Source organism: Anolis sagrei, chromosome X (genome assembly GCF_037176765.1).
Source record: "Anolis sagrei isolate rAnoSag1 chromosome X, rAnoSag1.mat, whole genome shotgun sequence".
Classification (NCBI taxonomy): domain Eukaryota; kingdom Metazoa; phylum Chordata; class Lepidosauria; order Squamata; family Dactyloidae; genus Anolis; species Anolis sagrei.
Genome location: NC_090034.1, coordinates 47633004 through 47650080, shown reverse-complemented (window position 1 = coordinate 47650080; position 17077 = coordinate 47633004). Strand labels below are relative to the sequence as shown.

At 47.8% G+C, this 17077-nt stretch overlaps 1 protein-coding gene across 1 annotated transcript; it reads right to left on the bottom strand.

The window, feature by feature from the left end:
• Positions 1 to 61: 61 nt before the first annotated feature.
• On the bottom strand, positions 62 to 9587 carry PLA2G3 (phospholipase A2 group III). The gene is made up of 7 exons (XM_060785342.2): positions 9407 to 9587; positions 5590 to 5722; positions 3557 to 3691; positions 3040 to 3398; positions 2392 to 2521; positions 1973 to 2107; positions 62 to 980 (listed from the first exon to the last, which is right to left on the bottom strand). Exons 1-7 carry the CDS (start codon positions 9570 to 9572, stop codon positions 788 to 790), a joined length of 1251 nt encoding a protein of 416 aa, XP_060641325.2. The 5' UTR covers positions 9573 to 9587; the 3' UTR covers positions 62 to 787.
• Between the last annotated feature and the right edge of the window lie 7490 nt (positions 9588 to 17077).

Genomic DNA, 17077 nt, shown 5'->3' with positions numbered 1-17077 from the left:
ACTCCTTTCTTTTCATTGGTTCTACAGCTTGCCCCCAAAAGCATTCAAACATCACGTCATGCCCAGTGCAAAAAAGGCTTTTAATGCTCTGTTGTCTAAAAGGCAACCATTCGACCTCCTCCTAATAAATTATTCACAAAGCGCAGAGTGCCCGCTCTGCTTTCCGTACCAGAAGTGAAAAGTACAGTGGTACAAAAGACTTCTGCAAAAAGAGTGGGAATGGCACGCCACTTCTGCTGCTGGACTACAACTCCCAGCATTCTGCACCCTCTGCCAGACTGGCGAGGGTTGTAACATTTAGAAATGCCCCAAAAGGCACACCAGGGCGGGCATAATAAGGCTCTCCAGCTGGGTGGCAGCCTACTTTGGGAGTTGTAGTCCAACAAACATACGGAGTGCTGCTGGATGCCAACCCTGGTCTGTGCTTGCCCTCCTTTCCCATTCACCCACCTGCACCAGTGAGCAACTGACATATGCCAAGCTGCCATAGAGGCTGCGGAGTTATAGGCTTTCTGGAAACAAGCGGCTCTCCAACTTCCAAGTTGCCCCCATCACCAGCTTCTGCTCCCCCTTCGTTTTCACCAAGTCCAAGAAGCAATGACTGCTCATTTTGAGAGGGCAGCCCTTGGTCCGCAACAAGGGATTGTCTTACTATGCCCACCGGTGCCATGGGCAAAAGGGTTCAGCTGCAGCGGCCCTCAAAGGGGGGTCCCCGTGGGGTTCAGTCCATGAAGGTGCCAGGGTTTGCCACAATGGCATCCCAGCAAATGAAGACAAAGACATCTTCTTAGGTTTGGTGAGGCACCGCACGGCGGGCAGCTCGTGCCAGCTGCCGACATTTACTGAAGAGCCGGAGGGGTCGGTCGGGGGCCCGCTGTTCCTGACGCTTCACCTTGAGGGAGCTGCCCCACAGCTTGTCCGTCAGCTGGTTGGTGAGGTGCCGGGCGGGGGCCAGGTGGGCTCTGCCAACACCAATGCAACTGGAAGTGAGAGAGAAGCACAGATGGAGATTGGCTCTGGGAAACTCAAACACAGTGGTTCTCAACCCTCCTAATGCCGCAGCCCCATGTTGTGATGACCCCCAACCATAAAATTAATGTTGTTGCTACTTCGTAACTGTAATTTTGCTACTGTTAAGAATTGTAATGTAAATATCTGATATAGTCAGGATGTATTTTCATTCACTGGACCAAATTTGGCACAAATATCCAATACGCCCAAATTTGAATACTGGTAGGGTTTGGCAGGGGTACTGATTTTGTTATTTGGGAGTTGTAGTTCCTGGGATTTATAGTTTACCTACAATCAAAGAGCATTCTGAACTCCACCAACGATGGGATTGAACCAATCTTGGCATGCAAAAATCCCATGACCAACAGAAAATTATGGAAGGGTTTGGTGGGCATTGACCTTGAGTTTTGGAGCTGTAGTTCACCTACATCCAGAGAGTACGGTAGACTCAAACAATGATCTGGACCAAACTTGGCACGAATACTCAATATGTCTGAATGTGAACACTGGTGGAGTTTGGGGAAAATAGATCTTGGCATTTGGGAGTTGTATTTGCTGGGATTCATAGTTCAACTACTATCAGAGAGCATTCTGAACCCCACCAGCGATGGAATTGGGCCAGACTTCCCACACAGAACCCCCATGAGCAACAGAAAATACTGTGTTTTCTGATGGTCTTTGGTGACCCCTCTGACACATGGCTTGCCCTCAAATGCCATTCCAAAAAACTCTGGCGGTGCCTAGAAGCCCACAGTGGCTGATGCCAAAAGAAAGGGGCATTTTAAGACTTGGTTGTTCTATATAATCAGACTCTTTATCTGGAGTGGGCATCTCTTGAAAGGCTATGGAGGCACACTAGCTTCCCAAGGCCTGTTGGGCACCTGGTTCCACTACCTAGCTTTCTCCCTCCAACTCAGTTGCTTCCTTACCAACAAACCCTGTCCTGCCACTTGGTACTCACTTGGGCTGCTGCTGCTGGCCATTCTGACATTCTGGTGGAGTCTCCAAGACAAAGCAAGAGGTGGAGACATAGTCGGACAAGACTTGCCCTTCCACTTCATTGAGGCCCTTCATCCGACGCATGAAGCGGGCAAGCCTGGAAGGAGAAAGGCATCAAAATCAAAACTGGCCTGTGTTAGGAGAATGCCCATCAATCGCTTGACCAGCTCATAATAACATCATAGTCCTTTATTGGAGATGGATGCCACGGAGGTGCCAAATTCTAAATCCTGTGAAAGACTGGCACATCAACTACTAAGAAAGCTTAACCTATAGAATAGTGTGCCCATTTTGTGCCCCTGGGGATGCCTGAAACTCCTCTGAAAAAGGAAACCCTCCTCAGCCTTGGCGTGATACTTGGCAACAGGGACAGCCACTCACCGGCGGGTACAATTGCAGTGAAAGAGGGTTCGGGAATCCATGTTGTGCAGCTGGTACTTGATCTCATGGGGCCCGATCCGGTAAGGGCACTGGTCCAGGCGCCGGTAGCAGCTGCAACTTTGCGCCATGTCTAGAGACAAGCAAGACAACAACAATAGTTAGAAGTGCAAGGGGAGGAGGGAAATGGACTTTAGGAATCCAGAGAAAATGATACCAGGGGACTTCGGTACATTGGACTGATGGTTCCCTACAGATCTTTCCATCAACAAGCCAAAAAAATTGGGGGAATCCTGCAAGCTGGCCATCAAATCCTCTTTCCTCCCATTTATTCCCAGGCTCTGACATTTACAGCTGCCCTTTCCTCTCTTTGGCCCATGACTTCTCCAACTTGTCAAATTCTGGATTTTATTTGTCCAAATTATATTATATTATTATCATTATTATTATTTCAACCACTTTGTGTGGCCTTGCTAAGCAATCCCAGAACACCTGCCTTCAAACCATGTCTGGTTTTATTTGTCCCACATTTCCAACTTTCTCCCCACTATCCTTGTCCCATATGCCCCCAAATCAGTCCAAACAGGTGCCAACTGGTAACTCAGTGCCAACAGAAATGCGTCCACTTGCCAAGGGTAGCCAGACACTCACCTCGGCTCCCAGGGATGATAGCAGAACTATGCCTCCCAGCATCCAAGGAGGCCTCTTCTTTCTGGACCTTAGGGGGTTCCGTTGGCAAAATGCCAGCTGTTGTCATCTTCAATTGGTCTGGTTCTAACGGAGTGCCAAATCTGGGCGCCAGGCCTGAGGCTGTGGCCGCTGGGGAGGGTTGCCAATCTGGTTCAGAACTGGGTTCCAAATGGAGCTTCTGCTTCCGGCCTTTCTGTCGACGCCTTCCATGTCGGGATGGCTGGGTGGCAAGCCTAGGCTGCTTGGTGGTTGGTGTAAGGGACTGGTAGTGGCTCTGCTGGACCAAGTGAGCCAAGGGCACGGAGCCATATTCCTTGCACCTGGGGAGGGAAGGACAATAAGAGCTAGGCCACCCACTGCCCTCTCAGCCAGGCTCCGTGATGCAAAGAGGGCGCCCACAGCTGGGCACCACTCTCAGCCATGCCCCGGTGGAAGAATGGGAAAGCCTTCCAACCCAAAGGGGCATCAGAACACTCACCCGCCCCACCAATGCCACTCAATGCACTCCTCGCTCTCCTCCAACACAAAACAGGGGATTTCCAGTAGGTTGAAGAAGCTGGCACCGATCAGGTTGGAGATGGCATCATTGAGGTTCATGAGGCAGCGCCGGAACCTGGCAAGGAAGGAACTGCATTGAGGTGGCAGGAGGACAGCAGCATGAACCTTCAAGTATTTACGTGGAACCCAACAGAGGGGGCTTTGTTGTTGGTACAGCTGCCTCTGAGGATGGCTGTATGACACCCCTGCATGCTGTCCAAGGAGCTTGAAGGGGCACTATTCAGAACTCTGAGCCACATCACCGATACAAGCACAGCCCTCAAGATCAGTGTTTCTCAAGCTGGAGGTCGGGACATCCAGGGGGGGGGGTCGTGAGTTGGTGTCAGAGGGGTTGCCAAAGACCATTAGAAAAGACTATTTTCTGTGGGTCATGGGGGTTCTGTGTGGGAAGTTTGGCCCAATTCTATCGCTGATGGGGTTCAGAATGCTCTTTGATTGTAGGTGAACTATAAATCCCAGTAACTACAACTCCCAAATATCAAGGTCTATTTTTCCCAAACTCCACTAGTGTTAACATTTGGGTATATTGATTATTCTTCCCAAGTTTGGTCCCAATCTATCATTGTTTGAGTTCAGTGCTCTCTGGATGTAGGCGAACTACAACTCCAAAACTCAAGGTCAATGCCCACTTCTAGTGTTCTCTGTTGGTCATGGGAGTTCTGTGTGCCAAGTTTGGTTCAATTCCATTGTTGGTGGAGTTCAGAATGCTCCTTGATTGTAGGTGAACTATAAATCCCAGCAACTACAATTCCCAAATCAACCCCCTCCCAACCCCACCAGTATTCAAATTTGGGTGTATTGGGTATTTGGTCCAATGAATAAAAATACATCCTGCATACCAGGTATTCACATTACAATTCGTAACAGTAACCAAATTAGTTATGAAGTAGCAACGAAAATAATTTTATGGTTGGGGATCACCACAACATGAGGAACTGCATTAAGAAGGTTGAGAAACACTGTTTTAAATGCAGTTGAATGGCAAGCCCCATCATCCTCCACCCAGTCTAATCTGTGGTCCACGCTCTGGTTACATCCCGAATAGATTACTGCAACGCACTCTACGTGGGGTTGCCTTTGAAGACTGTTCGGAGACTTCAACTAGTCCAACGGGCAGCAGCCAGATTACTCACTGGAGCACCATACAGGGAGCACACCACCCCCCTGTTATGTCAGCTCCACTGGATGCCAGTCCACCTCCGAGCACAATTCAAAGTGCTGGTCTTGGCCTATAAAACCCTATACAGCTCCGGCCCAGCTTACTTATCCGAGCGTATATCTCTCTACGTTCCACCTCGTAATTTAAGATCTACTGGGGAGGCCCTGCTCTCGGTCCCACCAGCGTCACAAACGCGTCTGGTGGGGACGAGGGACAGGGCCTTCTCAGTGGTGGCCCCCTGCTTGTGGAATTCGCACCCCAGCGAGATCAGATCAGCATCCTCCCTCCTTTTAGGAAAAAACTAAAGTCGTGGTTTTGGAGCCAGGCCTTTGGCTAGTGGGCACAGCAGCACTTTAGACACTGAACCCGGACCATAAGACTGTTATGACAATTGGAAACGGCTATGTGACTTTGTGATTATGCAACTATGTTATTATATGAGTATGTGATTTTAATTAATGTTACTGTTTTAATTTGCTATGTATTTGATTTTACATTGTTGTTATTGATATTGCAGCATTGAATTGTTGCCTGTGTTAGCCGCCCTGAGTCCCCCACTCGGGCGTGAGAAGGGCGGGGTAGAAATGGTGTAAATAAATAAATAAAATAAATAATCTCTCTTTAGCCACTGTTGCTGGAGACTGAACCCATGACTTCCCGGGTATGTCACTGCATGCACACCCATATGTGTCCCTCCCTTCTTGGTGGGTCCCACAGGGGACAACCACTCCCACCATTCCAAACCAGGATCACGTAGGGACGATGGATCTTGCATTCCAGCCAACTGTACTCACCTCGAGTCGCAATCGCAGTGTGAGATTGTGTGCAGTCGAAGGTTGCGTTTCCCGTACCGGTAGCCCAGGGCAGGGATCTGCGCTTCACAATGATCGTGTTCACGACAGCATACGTCCGGACCTTGGAAAACCCCTGCAATGGAAGGAGTGGGATCAGATGGGCAACCGAGACCAGCATCTAGAACCCCAAAAAGCTGAAGGCAGCAGCTGGCATCCTATTAGAAGTGCAACATGTCCCTTTTGAATGGCGCGCATAGGGCATGGATGTATGGATCTGACCCAAATCCATACATACAGGACAGTTATGAAGTAAAATAATATAAGGAATAAATATATAATATATATCTATATAAATAAAAATGTAATGTTCGTTTGTGGGATTAACAGAACTCAAAAACCACTGGACGAATTGACACCAAATTTGGACACAAGATACCTAAGAACCCAATGTATGTCCTTCACTCAAAAAAAAAATTGATTTTGTCATTTGGGAGTTGTAGTTGCTGGGATTTATAGTTCGCCTACAATCAAAGAACATTCTGAACCCCACCAATGAAGGAATTGGACCAAACTTGGCACACAGTTCTCCCATGACCAACAGAAAGTACTGGAAGGGTTTGGTGGGCAGTGTCCTTTGGTTTTGGAGTTGTAGTTCACCTATATCCAGAGATCACTGTGGACTCAAACAATGATGGATCTGGACCAAACTCTACAAGAATACTCAATATGCCCAAATGTGAACACTGTTCGAGTTTAGGGAAAATTGAGTCTTGACATTTGGGAGTTGTAGTTGCTGGGATTTATAGTTCACCTACAATCACAGAGCATTCTGAACCCCACCAACAATAGAATTGGGCCAAACCTTCCACACAGAACCCCCATGTGGGCCACAGCAACGCGTGGCAGGGGATGGCTAGTACAATAATAAAAAATATAATATCAATAATAATAGTGGTGTATTTACATACAAATGGGTGAGGAGGATTCCTCCGCACAACCCCACCCTGGTCCTGTGCCCACATTATACCCCTGGGCACCTCTGGAGAGCAAAAGGAGGGGAGAGCGGGTGACAAATCCATCACCCAAGGCCTTTGCATTGTCCTCGTTGGTTCTCTTTGAAGTTTGTCAGCATGTATTTGCCAATGGGTTTCGTCAGCAGAAAAGGAACTCCTCCAGAGCCAAGGCAAGCTGGCACCAGGATTGCTGACTCTCAGGCTGTTTAACACACCATGGCAACCAAAGTGGCCTCGATGCCATCCACCCGGGTCCAGAAGGACTGACACTGAAAAATAAACCAATTCCCGACACTGACTGGTGGGTCTCCAGATTAAAAATTAAATCCCTATCAAAGCTCAGCTACTGCTTCTTTATAGGCAAAGGGTTAGAGTGCAAAGCCCAGGCATTTTGGAATCTGCCTAAGAGAGATGTTGAGGGATTAGAAAGACAGACTGCTCCTGATGCTGGAGGTTTGATTTTTGCCACTTGCCAAATCCACCCTCAAAGGGATGAACTCTTCCAAAGCAGGCCAATGAATCACAATGGCCACATCTAGTGCCTGGGAGTTCCACAGGATAACCATACATCTTCTATTAATTATTATTATTAAATATTATTACTTTTGAGTCTCAATTTGTTGTTATTTTATAATTTTAATCATTTTGTACCCTACTTCCAGTATTTTTCTTCTTATTAGTATTAATAAGAATAAAACTACTGGAATTAGTATTAGTGTGATCTGGCTTTACTCTCTCGATCGATACCCAAAGTGGTTTTTTGCAACACAAAAGGTGTGCAGAACTCGTGCAACTTGACCTCAGCTCGATGCTTTGGACTCCTGGGAGTTGCAGTTTCACATGGGTTTTGGCAAACTACAACTCCCAAAGTTGCACAGCAAGGAGCTCTGGCAGTTCTTGATGATATCAAACTGCATTTGTTCTCGTGTTGATGAAGCCTTCAGCAAACTACAACTCCCAGGGGTCCATAGAATGGAGCCCTGGCAGTTCAGATGACATCAATCTGCATAAAGTTTATTATTATTTGAAACACAACAAGATAAGTCCACAGCAGACAAGATCACTCTGCTGGCTGTGGTACGGGATCACATGCCAGCAAGTGTCTAGGACAGTGGTTCTCAACCTTCCTAATGCCGCGACCCCTTAGTACAGGTCCTCATGTTGTGATGACCCCCAACCATAACGTTATTTTCGTTGGTACTTCATAACTGTAATTTTGCTACTGTTATGAATTGTAATGTAAATATCTAATATTCAGGATGTATTTTCAGTCACTGGACCAAATTTGGCACAAATACCCGATACGCCCAAAATTTGAATATTGATGGGGTTGGGGGTGATTGATTTTGTCATTTTCTGGAGTTGCTGGGATTTATAGTTCACCTTAAATCAAAGAGCCTTCTGAACTCCATCAATGATGGAATTGAATCAAACATAGCACACAGAATTCCCATGACCAAGAGAAAATACTGGGAAGGTCTGGTGGACATTGACCTTGAGTTTTTGGAGTTGTAGTTCACCTACATCCAGAGAACACTGTGGACTCAAGCAATGATGGATCTGGATCAAACTTGGCACAAATACTCAATATGCCCAAATGTGAACACTGGTAGAGTTTGGGGAAAATGGACCTTGCCATTTGGGGGTTGTAGTTGTTGGGATTTATAGTTTACCCACAATTCTGAACCCCACCAACGATAGAATTGGACCAAACTTTCCACACAGAACCCCCATGACTAACAGAAAAGACTATGTTTTCTGATGGTCTTTGGTGACCCCTCTGACACCCCCCCTTGACACCCCCAGGGGTCCTGACCCCCAGGTTGTGAAACGCTGGTCTAGGACTATGTGATGCATTGGAGAATAATGCATGCAGGTCCGAGTAGGGTGGCCTTTTGTAGCTGACGGATGGTAATTTTGTCAGCGTCGATTGTGTTTAAGTGCAGGCCAAGGTCTTTAGGCACTGTATTCAGTGTGCTGATCACCACTGGGACCACCTCTACTGGCTTCTTCTTTATTATTATTATTAGAAACATAACAAGGTGATGTATTGTCGAAGGCTTTCATGGCCGGAATCACTGGGTTGTTGTAGGTTTTTCCGGGCTATATGGCCATGTTCTGGAGGCAATTTTTCTCCTGACGTTTCGTCTGCATCTATGGCAAGCATCCTCAGAGGATGCTTGCCATAGATGCAGGCGAAACGTCAGGAAAAAAATTGCCTCCAGAACATAGCCATATAGCCCGGAAAAACCTACAACAACCCATAACAAGGTGAGTCCACAGCAGACAAGATCACTCTGCTGGATGTATTGGATCACACGTCGGACACTTCCCAAGGGTCTAGGACTGTGTGATGTATTGGCAAATGATGCGTGCTGATCCAGTAAGGTGGCCTTCTGCAGCTGGCAGATGGTCATTTTGTCAGCACCCAATTGTGCTTAAGTGCAGGCCAAGGTCTTTAGGCACTGCACCCAGTGTGCATTATTATTATTATTATTATTATTATTATTATTATTATTATTATTAGTTCTCGTGTTGATGAACCCTTTGGCAAACTACAACTCCCAGGGTCCCATAGCATGGTCTGGATGTTTTTTATTCCTCGTTGTTGGGAAATAATTTGCACTCTGCACCTGCTCAAGAGCCCCCACGACAACCACCTGGGCTCTTTGGGGTGGGGCTAGATGCCTTTGAAGGCCCCTCTCTCGCAAAGGGCGGCGGTTTTGATGGAGAAAGGCGTGCCTTTGGGGTAAGGGAACCCCAGAGGGCATCCAGTCCCGCCCCAGGGCCGCTTTGCCACTCACCCAGGTCGGAGAAGTTGCCCGCCGAGTGCCCGGCTCCGCACCACAGCGTGCCCGGCATGGTCCAGCCCCTTCGGACCCTCCGGACCGCTTCATCCGGGTCCCGGGAGCCTCGGGCGAGGCCCCAGGTGAGGAGGGCAGCAGCCAGGAAGAGCCGCGCATGCGCCATGCTCCCTCCTCTCTCAAGCCGGCGTAGAATGAATGGGAAGCGCATGTCGGCGGGGCCTTTTGTAGCGCAGGGCGTGGGCAGGGCCGAAAGCGGCGCCGCTGATTGGGCAGCACCAGGCGGCCACGCCTCCCTTTCCCCAGCCACACCCCCTTCTGCCCACTAAATAGCAATAATAATATTTGTAGCCCGCCCTATCTCCCCAGGGCGACTTCCAACATAATAAAGGCTAGCATTCCATGCCTGTATAAAACAGAAATATATATATAAAAAAACCCATACAATATGATACATTACACAATGAAATAAAACAAGTAATTTAAATAATTGTCATTAAATAATTATCAAATAAATACACAACTTACAACGACTAGCCAATAAGTCAATGAATTAGAAGCAAAATAAAAACGTTAGTTCCATCTTCATCACTATGATACTTCATCTTGTTGATGGGAAGCTTCCCACCGGAGTGGAAATCATCTACATGACAGATGGCAAGATATTTAACCTCAACAGACTGAAAGCCAAAACCAAGGTCACAACAACATGTTATAGAACTCCAATATGCTGATGACAATGTCGTCTGGGCTCATACAGAAGACCTACAAGCCACTCTGAATGTCTTTGCAGAAGCATACGAGAAGCTCGGCCTGTCTTTGAACATTGAGAAAACCAAAGTGCTCTTCCAGCAGTCGCCAGCCAATCCCTCTCAAATGCCAGAAATACAGCTTAATGGTGTAACATTAGAAAAAGTTGACAATTTCCGCTACCTTGGCAGTCACCTCTCCACAAAAGTCAACATGGACACCGAAATACAACACCACCTGAGCTCTGTGAGTGTAGCATTTTTTCAAATGAAGCAGAGAATGTTTGAGGAACGGGACATCCGTAGGGAGACCAAGGTGCTTGTTTAGAAAGCTATTGTCCTCCCAACCCTGCTATATGCCTGTGAAACGTGGACTGTCTACAGACGTCACACTCAGCTCCTGGAACAATTCAATCAGCGTTGCCTCTGAAAAATCCTGCAAATTTCTTGAGAAGACAGGCAGACAAATGTCAGCATGCTGGAAGAAGCAAAGACCACCAGCATTGGAGCGATGGTCCTCCGCCATCAACTCCGCTGGACCGGCCACTGTCCGAATGCTCGATCACTGTCTCCCAAAGCAGTTACTCTACTCCCAACTCAAGAACAGAAAACAGAATGTTGGAGGACAGAAAAAGAGATTTAAAGATGGGCTCAAAGCCAACCTTCCAGCACTTTAACACTCTGGCATAGATACTGAGAACTAGGAAGCCCTGTCCCTTGAGCGCTCTAACTGGAGGTCAGCTGTGACTAGAAGTGCTGTAGAATTTGAAGAGTTATGAATGGAGAGCGAAAGAGAGAAGAGTGCCAAGAGGAAGGCGTGTCAAGCCAACCCTGACCGGGACCGCCTTCCACCTGGAAACTGATGCCCTCACTGCAGGAAAACATGCAGGTCAAGAATAGGGCTCTACAGTCACCTACGTACCCACCACACTTGGAGGACAATCTTACTCGGACAACAAGGGATCACCTAAGTAAGTAAGTAAGTGAGGAAGGAGCACCGAACAGCCTTGCAGCTTCAAAGCCTGGCTGCTTTCTGTCTGGGGGAATCCTTTGATGGGAAGTGTTAGCTGGCCTTGATTGTTTCCTGTCTGGAATTCCCATGTTTTCTGGGTGTTTTTCTTTATTTACTGATCTGATTTTGAGGGGTTTTTTAAATAGTGGTAGCCAGATTTTGTTCATTTTCATTGTTTCTTCCTTTCTGTTGCAATTGTCCACATGCTTGTGGATTTCAATGGCTTCTCTGTGTAGTCTGACATGGCGGCAGTTAGAGTGGTCCAGCATTTCTGAGTTCTCCAGTAATATGCTGTGTCCAGGCTGGTTCATCAGGTGCTTTGCTATGGCTGGCTTCTCTGGTTGGATCAGTCTGCAGTGCCTCTCATGTTCCTTGATTCTCCCCTGATGAAGAAAGACAACCTCCAAACTATCTACAGACCCACTAAGAAAATCCAACAAATGCTGCGTTCAGCAAAGGACAAGAGGGATCCTCTCACCTTTGCAGGAGTCTACCGTGTACCAGGCAGCTGTGAACAAGACCACCACACACAGCAGTAATGCCCAGATACCAATCAAGGGGGGCACCTTTTGGGGCCATTAGGGGACCCATCAGACCCATTTGCCCATCCTTTGATCATTGGAGATAGACGCGCCCTGGAAGTGGAGGCTTTGCCCTTCCCTCCCTCCCGTGCCAATGGAGCCGCCTTTGGCTCGCCCAGCAAGGCACCTGACTGCCAATGGGGCACTCCCACGAACCCGCCTGACATGGCCTGATTTATGATTGACAGTTGGTTGGCATTATGAGGAAGGCGGGGTGTGTTTGCAAACACACACACCCCTTCCGTGTGCCATAAAAACCGGCTACTGTACTATCAAGAGACTTGCAGCGGCATCAAAGGACCTGGCATCTGGGCATCCGATAACCATCTGGGACTGGTTATGTTTCCCATTAGGGTTATGTTTCCCTTGGAGTTGCATCTGGAAAAGGGAAAGACCAGTCTGCAGCCTTCCCTGATTCCTACAGAGATGAGTTTTCACTCTTTTGGGATTTGGCGGGCACCAAGGGGATGCCAACTTCCATTTGGGGCCCAATACAGATGCCTTTCTCCCCAGTGACTCATTCACATCACCCAAGCATCACATCTGGGCAAAGGCAAGCCAAACCTGTTGTTGCACAACGGTGCCCACCAGGTACTAAGCAAGACTTAAGAATGGGTAGAAGGGCATTTGGTAAGGAGGCACCGGGAAATAGGCAGTAGTGGCACAGAGTCTGGCCTCACAGGAGAATGGGCTGGTACAAGGTGTTTGGCAAGAAGAATAAATTATTAATATTATTATTAGTCAGCATCATTCTGCTTGGGACACTGTAAATCGTCTTCCTCGAAGACAAAATGGAATGGTGCCCTTTTGCAACATCCGTATTCATCTCAGGACATTGCGAAAGGGCAACGGATGGGCATCTGTTCCACAACAGCAGCAGGCAGCATGACTCATGAGCCAGGGCCAAATGCAATGTGGGAACCATTGGTACATTGGGGTGCACCTTGGTGTCCATCCAGATACCAGCTAAGCAGGAATTGTGCACTGTGGTCACACCCGACACACATTGGTAGTGCCCGACACACATTGGAAGTGACCCCTTGCTCATATTTGCAATTAACTATCATGGTTTCATGACCTCGAGACACTGAGAGGTTCCAATTCTTGGCACCTTCCGCATCTATGTGTGAAATGATGAGCCCGGACAGAGCAAAGGCAACCCAGAGCGATGGCAACAAAGAGACGGTTGCCCATCTGTCTGAGCATTGTTTCAGCCCTTCATTATTTTTATTGCCTCCGGCACACTTCAGGGAAAGTTGCTCTGTGTTCAATAGCGTGGTGATGTGGCGCTTGGTGTGATAAGAGGATGATAAGAGTATCAGGAGCTATTTGCGTTGGCTACGGATGGATGCGCCAACCTCAGGTAACACTCAGACACTTAGCAGCAGGGAGATAAAAATGTCCTCCCGGACAGGCATGCATCCCTAGGAAATCTCGGCATCTGTATTATTTTATTCTGAATGCCAATGAGCATATAATGGTATAATCTGATAACTGTTGTTGTTGTTGTTGTTGTTGTTGTTGTTGTTGTTATTATTATTATTATTATTATTATTATTATTATTATTTCTGCCTTCTCCCCTTGGTTTGGTCCCAGGACGCCCAAATTCATGGATGCCCATGTCCCAGTGGTATAATACAATGGCATCCTTTCTATAAAAGTCTGCTTTTGGGAATATTCCAAGACACTCCAGTGAGGATGAAAGATAACCAAGTTCCCAGGAAAAGAAAAATGAGGACAAGGCCGAAAGGAGATCTGTAAAGCGGCGGTTTGAATCTCCAGTGTCCTGCTACAATAGGACACACAGTGTCCCCTTCACAGAAGGCACCCTCCATGTAACAGCCAAGTCACCCACGCAAACCACCCCATCTCTGCCCGCCAACTGGCACACTGCCATTTCTCTGGAAGTTCCAGCAAGCACACCCATTTTGGTGTGCCAACTGCCAAGCCAACTTGTGCCTTGTGCCAGTGGGTTGACCCTCCTGAGCTTTATGCCTGTCAAGACAATTACCTTGTGCAAATGAACGTGACCTTGACGTTTTCTGTGCATCAGTCAAAACATACCCGGGTCTCTCTTTCTTTCTCCGGCAGGGAATTCATGTCCAAATTTTTCCCCCAGCCAATAGACACACCCAACCCTGGTCTCTTTGCCAGCCAAATCTTGTTCTTCTGGCCAACTCAAACCTCCGGTTTCTCCTCCTTTGTCACTCGACTCATGCCCCCATATCCTGTTGTGCCAACCAATCTATGTCTGCAGGTGCATGGCACACCATCCAGCTGTCCCGGTGTTGGCAGCAATAGCACCCATTTTGGCTGGTTACTCCTCTGACATTCCACTTTTTCCAGTTATGTTTCAAATGTCCTGGTTTCCTCCTCCAGCTTTCCCCATTTGTTCTCAGATTCATCCAGTTGCTGCAAACTGAGTCCAAAGTGCAAAAATAACTTGCGCAGCATTCATTGGAATCATACCATGTCCAGTCCTCTTTCAGCTGTTTGGCTTTCTGTATAGTTTGGCTCAGAATTATTATTATTATTGCCTAATAATAATGATGACAGGCAATGTCTCCCTTCCATTTAAGATCCCAGGGGCAGTGGCGACTATTACTACTACTAGTAGCATCATCATCATCATCATCATCATCACCATCATTATTCCTGAGAAGGCAGACTTCTCCTGAAAAGCTTGGGTTCAAAAAGGGAGAAATGGTCCTTCAGAGAGCCAGGACCTATAGGGATTTCTAGGTTATGAGTTCGAATTGTGCCTGGAAATGAACAAAGCAGCCAAGGGAGTGATTGTAACAAGAAAGTTGGGTGCATATCAATGGTAAATCAATATACAGATATGTTGCGTTTTGTCGTCACTAAAATTTGCCTCCATTTTTGTAGCATTTTGATATTAGGAGGCGCGATGCCACCAAATTTGCCTCTGGTACCCAAAGACTTTTCAAGAAGTTCCCTTGGCTCTTCACGGGAGAACAAATATGTGCAGAATTTGTCACTGAAATGCCTCTCTTTGAATGGCGGCAAAGAACTATTCGGATTATTCGATTTGGGGGTCTTAGGGGGCAGAGTTAATCTCTCACACGTGGACATCTCCAGCGGGCACAAAAGAAGCTTTGTAGTCTAGGGTTTGCCTCCCGATAAAGATTAGTTCCCCCCAGTTGGAGCAGGATACTTGAAAAACAAAAATTGGACCCCGCTTCACCATGGCCTTCGACGGCAACGACCCTGGCACTGTTTCGAAGCAGAGCAACGCCCGAGGGCAGGCCAGGTGAGTGCCCCACAAGACGAACCTGCAAAACAAACACCAGGTTTTTCAAAACAAGGCGGAGAGACGGAAGGGGCAGCACCCTCTTGCTCACCCTTTGGGGGTCCTCTATGCCACTCTTGGGCCAACAGTAGCCCTGTTTCCGAGGTGGGTGACCACAAAGGTCAAAGTTTGCCCTTTGTCGGTATCTTTGGAGCTTATCGCCGGAGATTACAATTTCCAGACAAGCTTGACTTCAAGGCAGATGGCAAGACAGGTCCAAAGTCCAAATGGTGACATGGCGAGGTTGGCGCGACCCTCTGCATCGCCTGAGGTGTTGCAAAGGTCCCCCTTTCTGCCCTGTCACTTGTCCCTGATGCTCTGTGTGCGGGCAAAGCATGTTTGCAAACAGCACCGTGAACTCTGCCCAAGCCATGTCCCTTTATAAGGAGAAGGTGCCACTTCTATTGCTCTTCAATGCCAACATTAAGCTGCATCAGTTGAATTCCTTTCTCTTGTATGTATAGCAAAGTGACGGAGACATGGGCAGAGGCAGTTGTACTTCTGGGTGGGCACAATGTGGGCATCATTCCCCCAATTACCATTCTGCCAATTTCTTCCCAGATTTCTTACCAATTGAAATACAGTGATGCCAGTCAAGTTGGGGCATCTAGGGGGCTTGTCCTTGTTGGCACTTTGTCCCCATGCCAACTTGGTCTTCTCTTCTCATATCCTCTGCAGATGAGGCCTGTTTTGCTTTCCGATGGCCTTCACTTTGCTCTTATCTGTCTCTTCCGTTTGGCTCGGAAAGGCAATATTATATTTTTCCTGGTCTAGACAACCTCTTTGGAGCGGAAAGGCAAAAGAGAAGCTTCCCCTTTGAAACAAAAATCAAATGGAAGAAATGTATACCAGCTCCTCTTCTATCTCCCCCAGTGCCATACAAGAGCCATGGTGACTTCCCAGTGGTTAATCCATTTTGGGTTTTACTTCAGTTAGAAAGACCTGTCCCTGTTTTTTAAAGGAAAGGAATTTATGAGAGCCCTCTGCCAATGGGGATGTTTGTGTCGGTGGGCACAATGAATCCGATCCGAGTTTGAGTCTGAACTTGAAACCTCCCCGCTTTAGGAACCCTTTCACGTTCAGGCTCAATGCAAATGTGGATTCGCTGCTCTAATGGGTGCAGATGCCGTGTGGCAAGTTGGTCGCATGCTGGCCCACGATGCCAGCTTCTCAGCCCCAGGGCCAAGGCGATGTTCAATGCCAACCTTCAGGGACTTACAACTGTGTCAAGTTTGGGGTTTTCAGCAGATAACAGAAGGACACAGGGGCCCCTGGCCTTCAACCTTCCCTTAGCTATAGGTATCAGCGGGCAACGGGCATTGGCTGGCAGAAAAACATCCATTCCCCCCTAACAAGCCTCATCGCTCCCTTCCTCCAGCTCCCTGAGGCTGAAAGTTGCTTCGAAAATATATTTAAAGTGGCACAGTTCCAGGAAGGGAAGGACAGTTGAAAAGAGAGTGGCATCTTTGCTCCCCTGAGTGTATTCCATGAGCCTTCCCGTGCCCAGGCAGAGTCAAAGCAGTCCATTACCGAACTACTGAAATCAATAGGAACTTTAGGAGGGTCTGCCCCAGGAAGAGAGACCCTGCGGACCCACCAAAGAGGGAACGCTACCTTGGCGAGCCAAGAGAAGCCTGATTTTTTAAGCAATATTTATTCCCCTAATTTCCCAGAAATAATCTCACCAAGGTTGAAGAAGCGCCACCGAAATGTTTATTGAGCAATTCAGCTGAATAGGATGCAGAGCCGCAATCATTCGCCAGCAAAGCATGTGGTTACAGAAATAAACACCATTTTTATAGAAATACAGAGTTGTGTGGTTCAAATCTCCCGCCCCCGCCCCCCTGCCAGTCTTCGTTGTGATTGGCTGGTGCGTTAACAGCTGGGGAGAAGGCTCGTCCCCCTCCCAGCACCTGGGCCAATCACCGAGCAGCTGCGGACCATCACAGCCAATAGGAAGGTTCCCACCACCTCGGCACTTCAGCGAATCAGGAGGGAGGGAGGCGGGACGAAGGAAA

Bases quoted from the DNA above. Each gene is read 5' to 3' on its own strand.
- PLA2G3 (XM_060785342.2), bottom strand. From the start codon at position 9,572: ATGGCGCATGCGCGGCTCTTCCTGGCTGCTGCCCTCCTCACCTGGGGC. The intron at 3,692-5,589 runs GTGAGTACAGTT...CTTCCTTGCCAG, and splicing joins CACTGCGATTGCGACTCGAG to GTTCCGGCGCTGCCTCATGA. The intron at 2,522-3,039 runs GTGAGTGTCTGG...GCTTGTCTCTAG, and splicing joins TATCATCCCTGGGAGCCGAG to ACATGGCGCAAAGTTGCAGC.